The 16,291-nt window shown below is 48.7% G+C and overlaps 1 protein-coding gene across 2 annotated transcripts in view; it reads left to right on the top strand.

Annotated features, from left to right (window-relative positions):
• The first annotated feature begins 12,686 nt into the window (after nt 1–12,686).
• TRNAU1AP (tRNA selenocysteine 1 associated protein 1) overlaps nt 12,687–16,291 on the top strand; it is a 55,318-nt gene continuing 51,713 nt past the window's right edge. Inside the window, exon 1 of one of the 2 annotated variants that reach the window (XM_063942247.1) lies at nt 12,687–12,822. In XM_063942247.1, coding sequence (XP_063798317.1) covers nt 12,799–12,822 — 24 coding nt within the window. In that variant the 5' untranslated portion in view covers nt 12,687–12,798. The remainder of the gene's footprint in view (nt 12,823–16,291) is intronic. The other variant, XM_063942248.1, reaches the window with a different exon arrangement.

Below are 16,291 nucleotides of genomic sequence, written 5' to 3'. Positions count from 1 at the left end.
CCAAGAAGAACCCACCTTCCTTGTGGAGTGGGCTTTTACCGATTTTGGCTGTGGCAGGCCTGCCACAGAATGTGCAAGCTGAATCGTACTACAAATCCAGCGAGCAATAGTCTGCTTAGACGCAGGAGCGCCCAACTTGTTGGGAGCATATAGTATAAACAGCGAGTCAGATTTCCTGACTCCAGCTGTCCTTGAAATGTATATTTTTAAAGCTCTGACAACGTCCAACAACTTGGAGTCCTCCAAGTCGCTTGTAGCCGCAGGCACTACAATAGGTTGGTTCAGATGAAATGCTGACACCACCTTAGGGAGAAAATGCGGACGAGTCCGCAGTTCTGCCCTGTCCGAATGGAAAATCAGATATGGGCTTTTGTAAGATAAAGCTGCCAGTTCTGACACTCTCCTGGCCGAAGCCAGGGCTAGTAGCATGGTCACTTTCCATGTGAGATATTTCAAATCCACAGTTTTTAGTGGTTCAAACCAATGAGATTTGAGAAAGTCCAAAACAACATTGAGATCCCACGGTGCCACTGGAGGCACCACAGGGGGCTGTATATGCAGCACTCCCTTAACAAAAGTCTGGACTTCAGGAACTGAAGCCAATTCTTTTTGGAGGAAAATCGACAGGGCCGAAATTTGAACCTTAATAGATCCCAATTTGAGACCCATAGACAATCCTGATTGCAGGAAATGTAGGAATCGACCCAGTTGAAATTCCTCCGTCGGAGCACTCCGATCCTCGCACCACGCAACATATTTTCGCCAAATGCGGTGATAATGTTGCGCGGTTACTTCCTTCCTTGCTTTAATCAAAGTAGGAATGACTTCTTCCGGCATGCCTTTTTCCTTTAGGATCCGGCGTTCAACCGCCATGCCGTCAAACGCAGCCGCGGTAAGTCTTGAAACAGACAGGGACCCTGCTGAAGCAAGTCCCTTCTCAGAGGTAGAGGCCACGGATCTTCCGTGATCATCTCTTGAAGTTCCGGGTACCAAGTCCTTCTTGGCCAATCCGGAACCACTAGTATCGTTCTTACGCCTCTTTGCCGTATAATTCTCAATACTTTTGGTATGAGAGGCAGAGGAGGAAACACATACACCGACTGGTACACCCAAGGCGTTACCAGCGCGTCCACAGCTATTGCCTGCGGATCTCTTGACCTGGCGCAATACCTGTCCAGTTTTTTGTTGAGGCGAGACGCCATCATGTCCACCATTGGTCTTTCCCAACGGGTTACCAGCATGTGGAAAACTTCTGGATGAAGTCCCCACTCTCCCGGGTGAAGGTCGTGTCTGCTGAGGAAGTCTGCTTCCCAGTTGTCCACTCCCGGGATGAACACTGCTGACAGTGCTATCACATGATTCTCTGCCCAGCGAAGAATCCTTGCAGCTTCTGCCATTGCACTCCTGCTTCTTGTGCCGCCCTGTCTGTTCACATGGGCGACTGCCGTGATGTTGTCCGACTGGATCAACACCGGTTTTCCTTGAAGCAGAGGTTCTGCCTGGCTTAGAGCATTGTAGATTGCTCTTAGTTCCAGAATGTTTATGTGAAGAGACGTTTCCAGGCTCGACCACACGCCCTGGAAGTTTCTTCCTTGTGTGACTGCTCCCCAGCCTCTCAGGCTGGCGTCCGTGGTCACCAGGATCCAATCCTGTATGCCGAATCTGCGGCCCTCCAATAGATGAGCACTCTGCAACCACCACAGAAGAGATACCCTTGTCCTTGGAGACAGGGTTATCCGCTGGTGCATCTGAAGATGCGACCCTGACCATTTGTCCAACAGATCCCTCTGGAAAATTCTTGCGTGGAATCTGCCGAATGGAATTGCTTCGTAAGAAGCCACCATTTTTCCCAGGACTCTTGTGCATTGATGTACAGACACCTTTCCTGGTTTTAGGAGGTTCCTGACAAGCTCGGATAACTCCTTGGCTTTTTCCTCCGGGAGAAAAACCTTTTTCTGAACCGTGTCCAGAATCATCCCTAGGAACAGCAGACGTGTTGTCGGAATTAACTGGGATTTTGGAATATTCAGAATCCACCCGTGCTGTTTTAGCACTTCTTGAGACAGTGCTAATCCCATCTCTAGCTGTTCTCTGGACCTTGCCCTTATTAGGAGATCGTCCAAGTATGGGATAATTAATACGCCTTTTCTTCGAAGAAGAATCATCATCTCGGCCATTACCTTGGTAAAGACCCGAGGTGCCGTGGACAATCCGAACGGCAGCGTCTGAAACTGATAGTGACAGTTCTGTACGACGAACCTGAGGTACCCCTGGTGTGAGGGGTAAATTGGAACGTGGAGATACGCATCCTTGATGTCCAAGGATACCATAAAGTCCCCTTCTTCCAGGTTCGCTATCACTGCTCTGAGTGACTCCATCTTGAACTTGAACTTCTTTATGTACAGGTTCAAGGATTTCAGATTTAGAATAGGTCTTACCGAGCCATCCGGCTTCGGTACCACAAATAGAGTGGAATAATACCCCTTTCCTTGTTGTAAAAGGGGTACCTTGACTATCACCTGCTGAGAGTACAGCTTGTGAATGGCTTCCAAGACCGTCACCCTGTCGGAGGGGGACGTTGGTAAAGCAGACTTCAGGAAACGGCGAGGTGGATCCGTCTCTAGTTCCAACCTGTACCCCTGAGATATTATCTGCAGGATCCAGGGATCTACCTGCGAGTGAGCCCACTGCGCGCTGAAATTCTTGAGACGACCCCCCACCGCCCCCGAGTCCGCTTGAGAAGCCCCAGCGTCATGCTGAGGCTTTTGTAGAAGCGGGGGAGGGCTTCTGTTCCTGGGAAGGAGCTGCCTGTTGCTGTCTCTTCCCCCTTCCTCTGCCTCGTGGCAGATATGAATATCCCTTTGCTCTCTTGTTTTTAAAGGAACGAAAGGGCTGCGGTTGAAAAGTCGGTGTCTTTTTCTGTTGGGGAGTGACTTGAGGTAAAAAGGTGGATTTCCCGGCTGTAGCCGTGGCCACCAAATCCGATAGACCGACACCAAATAACTCCTCCCCTTTATACGGCAAAACTTCCATATGCCGTTTTGAGTCCGCATCGCCTGACCACTGTCGCGTCCATAAACTTCTTCTGGCCGAAATGGACATAGCACTTACCCGTGATGCCAGTGTGCAGATATCCCTCTGTGCATCACGCATATAAAGAAATGCATCCTTTATTTGCTCTAAAGACAGTAAAACATTGTCCCTATCCAGGGTATCAATATTTTCAATCAGGGACTCTGACCAAGCTACCCCAGCACTGCACATCCAGGCTGTCGCTATAGCTGGTCGTAGTATAACACCTGTATGTGTGTATATACTTTTTTGGATATTTTCCATCCTCCTATCTGCTGGATCTTTAAGTGCGGCCGTCTCAGGAGAGGGTAACGCCACTTGTTTTGATAAGCGTGTGAGCGCCTTGTCCACCCTAGGAGGTGTTTCCCAGCGCGCCCTAACCTCTGGCGGGAAAGGGTATAAAGCCAATAACTTCTTTGAAATTAGCATTTTTTTATCGGGGGCAACCCACGCTTCATCACACACCTCATTTAATTCATCTGATTCAGGAAAAACTATAGGTAGTTTTTTTTTTTTTTTTTTTACACCCCACATGATACCCTGTTTTGTGGTACCTGTAGTATCAGCAATATGTAACGCCTCCTTCATTGCCAAAATCATATAACGTGTGGCCCTACTAGAAAATACGGTTGATTCGTCACCGTCGCCACTGGAATCAGTGCCTGTGTCTGGGTCTGTGTCGACCGACTGAGGCAAAGGGCGTTTTACAGCCCCTGACGGTGTTTGAGGCGCCTGGACAGGCACTAATTGATTGTCCGGCCGTCTCATGTCGTCAAACGACTGCTTTAGCGTGTTGACACTATCCCGTAATTCCATAAATAAAGGCATCCATTCTGGTGTCGACCCCCTAGGAGGTGACATCCCCATATTTGGCAATTGCTCCGCCTCCACACCAATATCGTCCTCATACATGTCGACACACACGTACCGACACACAGCAGACACACAGGGAATGCTCTTAACGAAGACAGGACCCCACTAGCCCTTTGGGGAGACAGAGGGAGAGTTTGCCAGCACACACCAAAAGCGCTATATATGACAGGGATAGCCTTATAATAAGTGCTCCCTGTATAGCTGCTTTAATAATATAGTTTTGCCACAATTTTGCCCCCCCTCTCTTGTTTTACCCTGTTTCTGTAGTGCAGTGCAGGGGAGAGCCTGGGAGCCTTCCTGACCAGCGGAGCTGTGTGAGGAAAATGGCGCTGTGTGCTGAGGAGATAGGCCCCGCCCCTTTTTCGGCGGGCTCGTCTCCCGCTCTTTAGTGGATTCTGGCAGGGGTTAAATATCTCCATATAGCCCCCGGAGGCTATATGTGAGGTATTTTTAGCCAAAAAAGGTTTTCATTTGCCTCCCAGGGCGCCCCCCTCCCAGCGCCCTGCACCCTCAGTGACTGCCGTGTGAAGTGTGCTGAGAGGAAAATGGCGCACAGCTGCAGTGCTGTGCGCTACCTTAAGAAGACTGAGGAGTCTTCTGCCGCCGATTCTGGACCTCTTCTCGTTTCAGCATCTGCAAGGGGGCCGGCGGCGAGGCTCCGGTGACCATCCAGGCTGTACCTGTGATCGTCCCTCTGGAGCTAATGTCCAGTAGCCAAGAAGCCAATCCATCCTGCACGCAGGTGAGTTCACTTCTTCTCCCCTAAGTCCCTCGTTGCAGTGATCCTGTTGCCAGCAGGACTCACTGTAAAATAAAAAACCTAAGCTAAACTTTTCTAAGCAGCTCTTTAGGAGAGCCACCTAGATTGCACCCTTCTCGGCCGGGCACAAAAATCTAACTGAGGCTTGGAGGAGGGTCATAGGGGGAGGAGCCAGTACACACCACCTGATCGTAAAGCTTTACTTTTTGTGCCCTGTCTCCTGCGGAGCCGCTATTCCCCATGGTCCTTTCAGGAACCCCAGCATCCACTAGGACGATAGAGAAATAATGGTTACATTACTAATACAGTTGTATGTAAATTATGAAAAGTACTGTATATACTCAAAATTGCTCTGTAGTGAATATTAAAGTATTATGAGTTTGTTTTAGTGTGTGATTAGGTATTAGATAAGTACATGGGTGGTGATCATGCAAAAATGGCAAGCATGTCAATCTGGCAGATGCGAACGCATCTCCCAGGCCACGCATATGCAGAAGAAGTGCTGCGCATGCACACTGGCACAAAAATCGTCAGTATGCTATCGCATCTCAGCTGCGATTCATACTGAATAGGGTCCGTAGTGTAGTACGTTTTAATCTAAACATGCTATAAAGGTATAGAAAACACACGATAAGCATTCCACGAGATGGTGTGAATAAGGTGCCATTACTGACTGGGAATGAGAATTAATGTAAATTAGCTTTCTGTATAGATGTTTAAAAAAATACCAGCGGGTGTCCCGTGTAACAACCACGGCATAGCTCCCAGTCAGGCAATGGCTCCACAATCCTTCACCATCTACCGGATAGCGCAGACATTCAATCCGTTTCAATTCCAACCTGTATCTTTTTCAAGGCCAGGAATAGTCTGCGAGATGCATCATCGCTTGGAGAGCGATAAAATGGAGGGAGAGAAAGTACCAGCCAACCAGCTCCCAACTGTCATTTTTCAAACACAGCATGTGACATGACAGGAGCTGATTGCTGATTGGCTGGTACTTTTTCTCTCTCCCTTTTTATCACTCTCCAAGCGATGATGCATCTGGCCCAGTGTGCTACCCTCACCTCATTCACAGAAATCGTACCTAAACTGCCAAAGTGATTACCATGCCATCATGCGATAGATCGCATGGTAATCACGTGATGGGCACGTCACCGCCGAGTGGGAGCGGCCTCTGGCAGCTCTCGGTGGGTGCTCATCGCACATCGCAGTGCGATATATTGCATGTGTTTAAAAAAAACACATGCGATCGCACTGCGATTCGATAAATATTAAGTGCAGCACATACTATCTTGAGACGCGAGATTCGACGGGCGTGCCCGTGCATCGCGTCGAAAGGTACTTAGAATGTGCATACAATCCCCCGATTTCTCTCACAGATGCGGTCAAAATCGAAGGATAGCACCGATTATCTCACAAGTGTATGGGCACCATTACTATGGCAATTTGATACTCCGTACAGTGCATCTGATCAGATTCCCTTTACCTCACATGCGGTCGGGGCACTGTTGCCAGGTTACCTTCTAAGTCCCGATACGTCATCTCTGGGGAGGGTCCAGTGACAAGGAGTAGACATCTCTCAATAGTAGTGTTCTGCTTGCGGTTGTAGGGGTCATCTACAAAAGATTGTAATGATAGATAGATAGATAGATAGATAGATAGATAGATAGATAGATAGATAGATAGATAGATAGATAGATAGATAGATAGATCGGTATTTCTGGCGGCACTCGTAGGACTTTTACAAATAAATCACAGGCAGTAAAAACCCCTGGACAGTGAAAGCTTTCATTGGACCGCCGGGACGCCTGACCGGATCCTGGTTGCCCGGTCCCGTTGTCCCCTCAGCGGCCGCCTGTCACCTGACCTCCAGGCCACTGCCGCGATAAGAGCTCCAATAAAGATGAAAGAAACATGGCCACCGGGGGAGCTGCTGCGCATGTGCACCCACAGAAGCTCCCCCATAAGCCTTTACAGAGCCTGGGCCGTCACCAATGATGGCTCCGCCTCCAGCTCACTCTTAAAAAGTACAAACAAGCAGACTGTGCTGCCTGCTGCAGCTTTTTAACAAAAGGAGCCAACACCCGCTAAATGCTGTCTGCGTCACATCAGTTCTGACTGTGGCATGACAGTGAGAACCATCATGTATATAGAGTGCCAGGACGTTTATATGAACTAGCTGCATATATATATATATATATAGAGAGAGAGAGAGATACACAGTATTTATATATATATATATATATATACACACACACATATATATATATATATATATATATATATATACATATTTATAGAAAGATGCATACACCCGCGCTTATTTCTACAACACCCACAGAATAGAACCTGTGGCAACCACAGGTCGCCACCGAGCCCGCAGCGTGGCGAGCGCTGCAAGCCCACAACGGGCTTATGGCACTCGCACCCGCCAGGATTCCGCCGTCGGGATGCTGACTGAGGGTCACGGAATTCCAACCCGTGGAAGAGACGTGTTATCTTGGGGAAGCACATCATACTTAAATGGCTTTCTCTCCCACAAAAGGACTGTGATGTTGCCATTCTTCCAATACTTTAAATTTTTTGTTTATTTTGGGACTTCAGTATGATTCACAAAGCAGGGAATTTTCTAAAGTAAGGCCGTGTACACACGGTGAGATTCGGACTTATCCGATTCTCACTGTGCGACGGGGGGGCGGTTCGGCACTTAGCCAGTATCGCAAGCACATAATGAGTGCGCTTGCGATCCTGGTTCTGTGCGATTTTGGCTAAGTGTCAATCCTGACTATCTCTTCTATAGAGATAGTCAGGATTGACTTGCCTGCACAGCCTATTTTTTCGGCCGATGCCGACCGCGCGGGGCCGCGCATCGGCATCGGATCGGGATCGCAAGGTGACTGTCACCTTGCGATCTGCACTATCTTTTCTTCCGATTCTGACTATATAGTCAGAATCGGAAGAAAAGATCTTACCGTGTGTACACACCTTAACATCAATTCCAAATATTTAAAATAGCTTTCAGCCTCAGAAAAACACCCGTTATGCAAGGCTCTGGGCAATCACTCACAAAACTAAAGGCCCATACACACTTGGCGATTTTGAGCTCAAAGTAGCTTACTTTTGGCATTTTGAGCTACTTTGAGCTCAAACTTGGCCAGAGTGTATGGCCGGGCAATGAGCGCTGATGCACGCTCCCGCATCATCGCTGGCCTCCGCCGTCCGTCGCGTTGTTTTGAACAGCCGAGTGAATCACTTTCCACAGTCTCCTACTGTGGAAAGTGCTTCACACCCCTCCTCCGTGAACAGCGCTGGACACAGGAAAATAGCTCAGTGTGTGTGCACCTTAAGATTTATTCAATAAGGTGTTTTTATGAAAGTATTTCAATTACTGTACAAACCTTTTTTTATTGAAAATAGGTGCAATACTACACCGTATTGCTGCTTATTCACATTACACTGCACCGTATTGCTGCTTATTCACATTACACTGCACCGTATTGCTGCTTATTCACATTACACTGCATCGTATTGCTGCTTATTCACATTACACTGCACCGTATTGCTGCTTATTCACATTACACTGCACCGTATTGCTGCTTATTCACATTACACTGCACCATATTGCTTCTTCTTCACATTACACCACACCGTATTGCTGCTTATTCACATTACACTGCACCGTATCGCTGCTTATTCACATTACACTGCACCGTATTGCTGCTTATTCACATTACACTGCACCGTATTGCTACTTATTCACATTACACTGCACAGTATTGCTGCTTATTCACATTACACTGCACCGTATTGCTGCTTATTCACATTACACTACACCATATTGCTGCTAATTCACATTACACTGCACCATATTTTGTTCTTATTCACATTACACTACACCATATTGCTGCTTATTCACATTACACTGCACCGTATTGCTGCTTATTCACATTACACTGCACCGTATTGCTGCTTAATCACATTACACTGCACCGTATTGCTGCTTATTCACATTACACTGCACCGTATTGCTGCTTATTCACATTACACTGCACCGTATTACTGCTTATTCACATTACACTGCACCGTATTGCTCCTTATTCACATTGCACTGCACCTTGGCCCTCATTCCGAGTTGTTTGCTCGCTAGCTGCTTTTAGCAGCATTGCACACGCTAAGCCGCCGCCCTCTGGGAGTGTATCTTAGCTTAGCAGAATTGCGAACGAAAGATTAGCAAAATTGCGAATAGAAATTTCTTAGCAGTTTCTGAGTAGCTCCAGACTTACTCAGCCATTGCGATCAGTTCAGTCAGTTTCATTCCTGGTTTGACGTCACAAACACACCCAGCGTTCGCCCAGACACTCCCCCTTTTCTTCAGACACTCCCGCGTTTTACCCAGAAACGCCAGCGTTTTTTCACACACTCCCAGAAAATGCCCAGTTTCCGCCCAGAAACACCCACTTCCTGTCAATCACGGTATGATCACCAGAACGATGAAAATTCCTCGTTAGGCCGTGAGTAAAATACCTAACTTTTGTGTAAAATAACTAAGCGCATGCGCTCTGCGAACCTTGCGCATGCGCATTAAGCGACTAATCGCAATATAGCGAAAATCGGCAACGAGCGAACAACTCGGAATGACCACCCTTATTGCTTCTTATTCACATTATACTGCACCGTATTGCTTCTTATTTACATTACACTACACCGTATTGCTCCATATTCACATTACACTGCACCATATCGCTCCTTATTCACATTACACTGCATCGTATTGCTTCTTATTCACATTATACTGCACCGTATTGCTCCTTATTCACATTACACTGCACCGTATCACTCCTTAATCACATTACACTACACCGCATTGCTCCTTATTCACATTACACCGCACCGTTTTGCTCCTTATTCACATTAAACCGCACCGTATTGCTCCTTATTCACATTAAACCGCATTGCTTCTTATTGACATTACCATTCTCTTCGTAGACCCACCTGTGCTGGCAGGGTGTGATTGACAGCTGGACCAGGCTCTGGTTGGTGAATGAATGGCTCAGCTGAGAGGGGAAATTCCAGCATTCCAGGTGATGTCATACTGTCTGTAGGCCCCACCCAGGTTCTGCTCATCATGTGACCTGGAAACTGTCAAGTTCCTTCTAAGCTCCGCCCTCTCTATGCTTCTGTATCTAGATGAAGGCTAAGGTTGATTGCGCAGTTGCATAATTTACATATCCCAATGTACCGAAAGTTATAGAGAAAAAGAGAATATACACATAAATCCATCGCTTTATAGGTGACCACATTTCCACCAATAGCACCAATTATTATGTTATTAAAAGGCTGGACAATAATCACCGTTCTGATGTGTTACAGCAGCCAATCAGGGAAGAGCGTCTAATTCCCCATTCCAATAGACTCCAAATTTCATATATGAATTGTATTTGAAAATAACCCGTGTCCCCCTTATTTTAACGACAAGCAACACAAGTTATAAAAAGGGGACACAAAGAATGGAACAAGAGAGAGTGCAGATGAACCTTTTAAAACCACAAGTTTAATTTGCACATTGCACTTACAATAAGTTTAATGTAAAAAGCGCGTACAGCATGTCTCCATAAAGGCAAAGCAGCAGGTTGTCTTTGGGGTCTTGGTCATCCAGATGGAATATTTGATGGATCTCAGCTCCGGAATACTGTAATCCAGCCCCAGCGACACACCACCGTACAGCAAGAGATGCCCGTAGGAGATAGCACGGGGAGATACACTGATCAGTGTGTAACACAGTCCTTTCTGTCCAGTATATAATGCCTCCCCATTGGATCAGTATGTAACAGTCCTTTCTGTCCAGTATATAATGCATCCCCATCTGATCAGTATGTAACACAGTCCTTTCTGTCTAGTGTATAATGCCTCCCCATTGGATCAGTATGTAACACAGTCCTTTCTGTCTAGTGTATAATGCCTCCCCATTGGATCAGTAGGGTGTGGTATTGAAAGTCGACAGTAACTAGGTCGACAATGTCTAGGTCGACCACTATTGGTTGACAGTAACTAGGTCGACAGGGTCTTTAGGTCGACATGTTCTAGGTCGACAGGTCAAAAGGTCGACATGAGTTTTTAATGTTATTTTGGTGTTGTTTTCTTCGTAGAGTGACAGGGAACCCCAAATAGTGCACCGCGTCCCCTCGCATGGCTCGCTTCGCTCGCCATGCTTCGGGCATGGTGCCTTCGCTCCGCTACCGCTTCGCTCGGCACAGATTACCGTTCCAATCGTAGTCCACGTGGATCGTTAAGTATGAAAAGGTTCAAAAAAAGAAAAAAATTGTGAAAAACTCATGTCGACCTTTTGACCTGTCGACCTAGAACATGTCGACCTAAAGACCCTGTCGACCTAGACACCCTGTCGACCTAGTTACTGTCGACCAATAGTGGTCGACCTAGTTACTGTCGATTTTCAGTCCGGATCCCGGATCAGTATGTAATACGGTCCTTTCTGTCCAGTATATAATGACTCCCCATCTGAACAGTATGTAATCCCTCCCAATCTGATCAGTATGTAATACAATCCTTTCTGTATAGTATATAATGCCTTCCTATCTAATCAATCAGTATGTAATATGGTCCTTTCTATCCAGTATATAATGTCTCCTCATCTGATTAGTAAGTAATACGGTCCTTTCTGTCCAGTATATAATGCCTCCCCATCTGATCAGTATGTAATACGGTCCTTTCTATCCAGTATATAATGCCTCCCCATCTGATTAGTATGTAATACGGTCCTTTCTGTCCAGTATATAATGCCTCCCCATCTGATTAGTATGTAATACGGTCCTTCTGTCCAGTATATAATGCCTCCCCATGTGATCAGTATGTAATACGGTCCTTTCTGTCCAGTATATAATGCCTCCCCATCTGATCAGTATGTAATACGGTCCTTTCTGTCTAGTATATAATGCCTCCCCATCTGATCAGTATGTAATACGGTCCTTTCTGTCCAGTATATAATGCCTTCCCATCTGATCAGTATGTAATACGATCCTTTCTGTCCAGTATATAATGCCTTCCCATCTGATCAGTATGTAATACGATCCTTTCTGTCCAGTATATAATGCCTCCCCATCTGATTAGTATGTAATACGGTCCTTTCTGTCCAGTATATAATGCCTCCCCATCTGATCAGTATGTAATACGGTCCTTTCTATCCAGTATATAATGCCTCCCCATCTGATTAGTATGTAATACGGTCCTTTCTGTCCAGTATATAATGCCTCCCCATCTGATTAGTATGTAATACGGTCCTTCTGTCCAGTATATAATGCCTCCCCATGTGATCAGTATGTAATACGGTCCTTTCTGTCCAGTATATAATGCCTCCCCATCTGATCAGTATGTAATACGGTCCTTTCTGTCCAGTATATAATGCCTCCCCATCTGATCAGTATGTAATACGGTCCTTTCTGTCCAGTATATAATGCCTCCCCATCTGATCAGTATGTAATACGGTCCTTTCTGTCCAGTATATAATGCCTCCCCATCTGATTAGTATGTAATACGGTCCTTTCTGTCCAGTATATAATGTCTCCTCATCTGATCAGTATGTAATACGGTCCTTTCTGTCCAGTATATAATGCATCCCCATCTGATCAGTCAGTGTGTAATACAGTCCTTTCTGGCCAGTATATAATGCCTCCCCATCTGATCAGTGTGTAATACAGTCCTTTCTGGCCAGTATATAAAGCACAGAGGTGCTTCACAACTAATTTTCAATAATAATAATAATAATAATAATAATATTTACTGTATAAAATGAGAGGTACTCATGGATTTACATCTATAAACAACCGGCAAACTCTGTTTGTTCAATTTTCAATTACATTTCTAAGTTTCCCAGCTGCACTGTGGTCTCCGGAAACATGGCCGCCGGCGCCTCCTACGCTGAGGACACATTGTATACCACATCATGACATATCACACTATCCAATACGGCGTTACACGGCCGGAAGTCCTCGGTAACCAATCAGCAGGCGGCGGTTGTGTCGGTAACGTGCAGGAGCAGAGAGTGAGGCCGGCGCGGTGTACCGGGCACAGGAGCGGAGATGGCCAGCCTGTGGATGGGGGATGTGAGTATGGGGTCAGGGCTGCAGGAGGGAGACTCCCCGGTGCTCCTAGTAACCCACAGTGCTGCCCTAATAGCTGTATCCTACCTGCCCCTGTATACCCCTTCCCCTGTCTCTATATCTCACACTCTTATAGCTGGTAACCCCCCATCATACGTGTACCTTCCCCCCCCTGTGTATCTATATACGTGTACCTGCCCCCCGTGTATCTGTATAAGTGTACCTGCCCCCCGTGTATCTGTATACGTGTACCTTCCCCCCCTGTGTATCTGTATAAGTGTACCTGCCCCCCGTGTATCTGTATAAGTGTACCTGCCCCACCATGTATCTGTATACGTGTACCTTCCCCCCCTGTGTATCTATATACGTGTACATGCCCCCGTGTATCTGTATACGTGTACCTTTCCCCCCCCCATGTATATGTATACGTGTACCTCCCCCCCATGTATCTGTATACGTGTACCCCCCCATGTATCTGTATACGTGTACCTGCCCCTCCCCCCCATGTATCTGTATACGTGTACCTCCCCCCCCGTGTATCTGTATACGTGTACCTTCCCACCCCATGTATCTGTATACGTGTACCTTCCCCCCCCATGTATCTGTATACGTGTACCTGCCCCCCCCCCATGTCTCTGTATACGTGTACCTGCCCCACCATGTATCTGTATAAGTGTACCTGCCCCCCATGTATCTGTATACGTGTACCTGCCCCCCATGTATCTGTATACGTGTACCTGCCCCCCGTGTATCTGTATAAGTGTACCTGCCCCCCGTGTATCTGTATAAGTGTACCTGCCCCACCATGTATCTGTATAAGTGTACCTGCCCCCCTCGTGTATCTGTATAAGTGTACCTGCCCCCCTCGTGTATCTGTATACGTGTACCTGCCCCCCTCGTGTATCTGTATACGTGTACCTGCCCCCCTCGTGTATCTGTATACGTGTACCTGCCCCCCCTGTGTATCTGTATACGTGTACCTGCCCCCCCTGTGTATCTGTATACGTGTACCTGCCCCCCCCCCCCTGTGTATCTGGATACGTGTACCTGCCCCCCCTGTGTATCTGGATACGTGTACCTGCCCCCCCCCTGTGTATCTGGATACGTGTACCTGCGCCCCCCCCCCCCCCCCCTGTGTATCTGGATACGTGTACCTGCCCCCCCCCCCCCCTGTGTATCTGGATACGTGTACCTGCCCCCCCCCCCCTGTGTATCTGGATACGTGTACCTGCCCCCCCTGTGTATCTGGATACGTGTACCTGCCCCCCCTGTGTATCTGGATACGTGTACCTGCCCCCCCCTGTGTATCTGTATACGTGTACCTGCCCCCCCTGTGTATCTGGATACGTGTACCTGCCCCCCCCCCCCCTGTGTATCTGGATACGTGTACCTGCCCCCCCCCTGTGTATCTGGATACGTGTACCTGCCCCCCCCCCCCCCCTGTGTATCTGGATACGTGTACCTGCCCCCCCCCCTGTGTATCTGGATACGTGTACCTGCCCCCCCTGTGTATCTGTATACGCGTACCTGCCCCCCCCTGTGTATCTGTATACGTGTACCTGCCCCCCCCCCCTGTGTATCTGTATACGTGTACCTGCCCCCCCCCCTGTGTATCTGTTTACGTGTACCTGCCCCCCCGTGTATCTGTTTACGTGTACCTGCCCCCCTGTGTATCTGTATACGTGTACCTGCCCCCCCCCTGTGTATCTGTATACGTGTACCTGCCCCCCCCCTGTGTATCTGTATACGTGTACCTGCCCCCCCCTGTGTATCTGGATACGTGTACCTGCCCCCCCCCCCCCCCTGTGTATCTGGATACGTGTACCTGCCCCCCCCCCCCCCCCTGTGTATCTGGATACGTGTACCTGCCCCCCCCCCCCCCTGTGTATCTGGATACGTGTACCTGCCCCCCCCCCCCTGTGTATCTGGATACGTGTACCTGCCCCCCCCTGTGTATCTGTATACGTGTACCTGCCCCCCCCCCCCTGTGTATCTGTATACGTGTACCTGCCCCCCCCCTGTGTATCTGTATACGTGTACCTGCCCCCCCTGTGTATCTGTATACGTGTACCTGCCCCCCCCTGTGTATCTGTATACGTGTACCTGCCCCCCCCTGTGTATCTGTATACGTGTACCTGCCCCCCCCTGTGTATCTGTATACGTGTACCTGCCCCCCCCTGTGTATCTGTATACGTGTACCTGCCCCCCCCTGTGTATCTGCATACGTGTACCTGCCCCCCCTGTGTATCTGTATACGTGTACCTGCCCCCCCCTGTGTATCTGTATACGTGTACCTGCCCCCCCCTGTGTATCTGTATACGTGTACCTGCCCCCCCCTGTGTATCTGTATACGTGTACCTGCCCCCCCCTGTGTATCTGTATACGTGTACCTGCCCCCCCCTGTGTATCTGTATACGTGTACCTGCCCCCCCTGTGTATCTGTATACGTGTACCTGCCCCCCCCTGTGTATCTGTATACGTGTACCTGCCCCCCCTGTGTATCTGTATACGTGTACCTGCCCCCCCCTGTGTATCTGTATACGTGTACCTGCCCCCCCCTGTGTATCTGTATACGTGTACCTGCCCCCCCCCTGTGTATCTGTATACGTGTACCTGCCCCCCCCCTGTGTATCTGTATACGTGTACCTGCCCCCCCCCTGTGTATCTGTATACGTGTACCTGCCCCCCCCCTGTGTATCTGTATACGTGTACCTGCCCCCCCTGTGTATCTGTATACGTGTACCTGCCCCCCCCTGTGTATCTGTATACGTGTACCTGCCCCCCCCTGTGTATCTGTATACGTGTACCTGCCCCCCCCTGTGTATCTGTATACGTGTACCTGCCCCCCCCCTGTGTATCTGTATACGTGTACCTGCCCCCCCTGTGTATCTGTATACGTGTACCTGCCCCCCCCCCCCTGTGTATCTGTATACGTGTACCTGCCCCCCCCTGTGTATCTGTATACGTGTACCTGCCCCCCCCTGTGTATCTGTATACGTGTACCTGCCCCCCCCTGTGTATCTGGATACGTGTACCTGCCCCCCCCTGTGTATCTGTATACGTGTACCTGCCCCCCCCCTGTGTATCTGTATACGTGTACCTGCCCCCCCCCCTGTGTATCTGTATACGTGTACCTGCCCCCCCCCTGTGTATCTGTTTACGTGTACCTGCCCCCCCCGTGTATCTGTTTACGTGTACCTGCCCCCCCTGTGTATCTGTATACGTGTACCTGCCCCCCCCCTGTGTATCTGTATACGTGTACCTGCCCCCCCCCCTGTGTATCTGTATACGTGTACCTGCCCCCCCCCCCCTGTGTATCTGGATACGTGTACCTGCCCCCCCCCCCCCTGTGTATCTGGATACGTGTACCTGCCCCCCCCCCCCCCTGTGTATCTGGATACGTGTACCTGCCCCCCCCCCCCCCCTGTGTATCTGGATACGTGTACCTGCCCCCCCCCCCCCCCCCTGTGTA

This window comes from Pseudophryne corroboree, chromosome 10 (genome assembly GCF_028390025.1).
Source record: "Pseudophryne corroboree isolate aPseCor3 chromosome 10, aPseCor3.hap2, whole genome shotgun sequence".
NCBI lineage: Eukaryota > Metazoa > Chordata > Amphibia > Anura > Myobatrachidae > Pseudophryne > Pseudophryne corroboree.
This window is presented reverse-complemented; position numbering and strand designations above follow the sequence as displayed.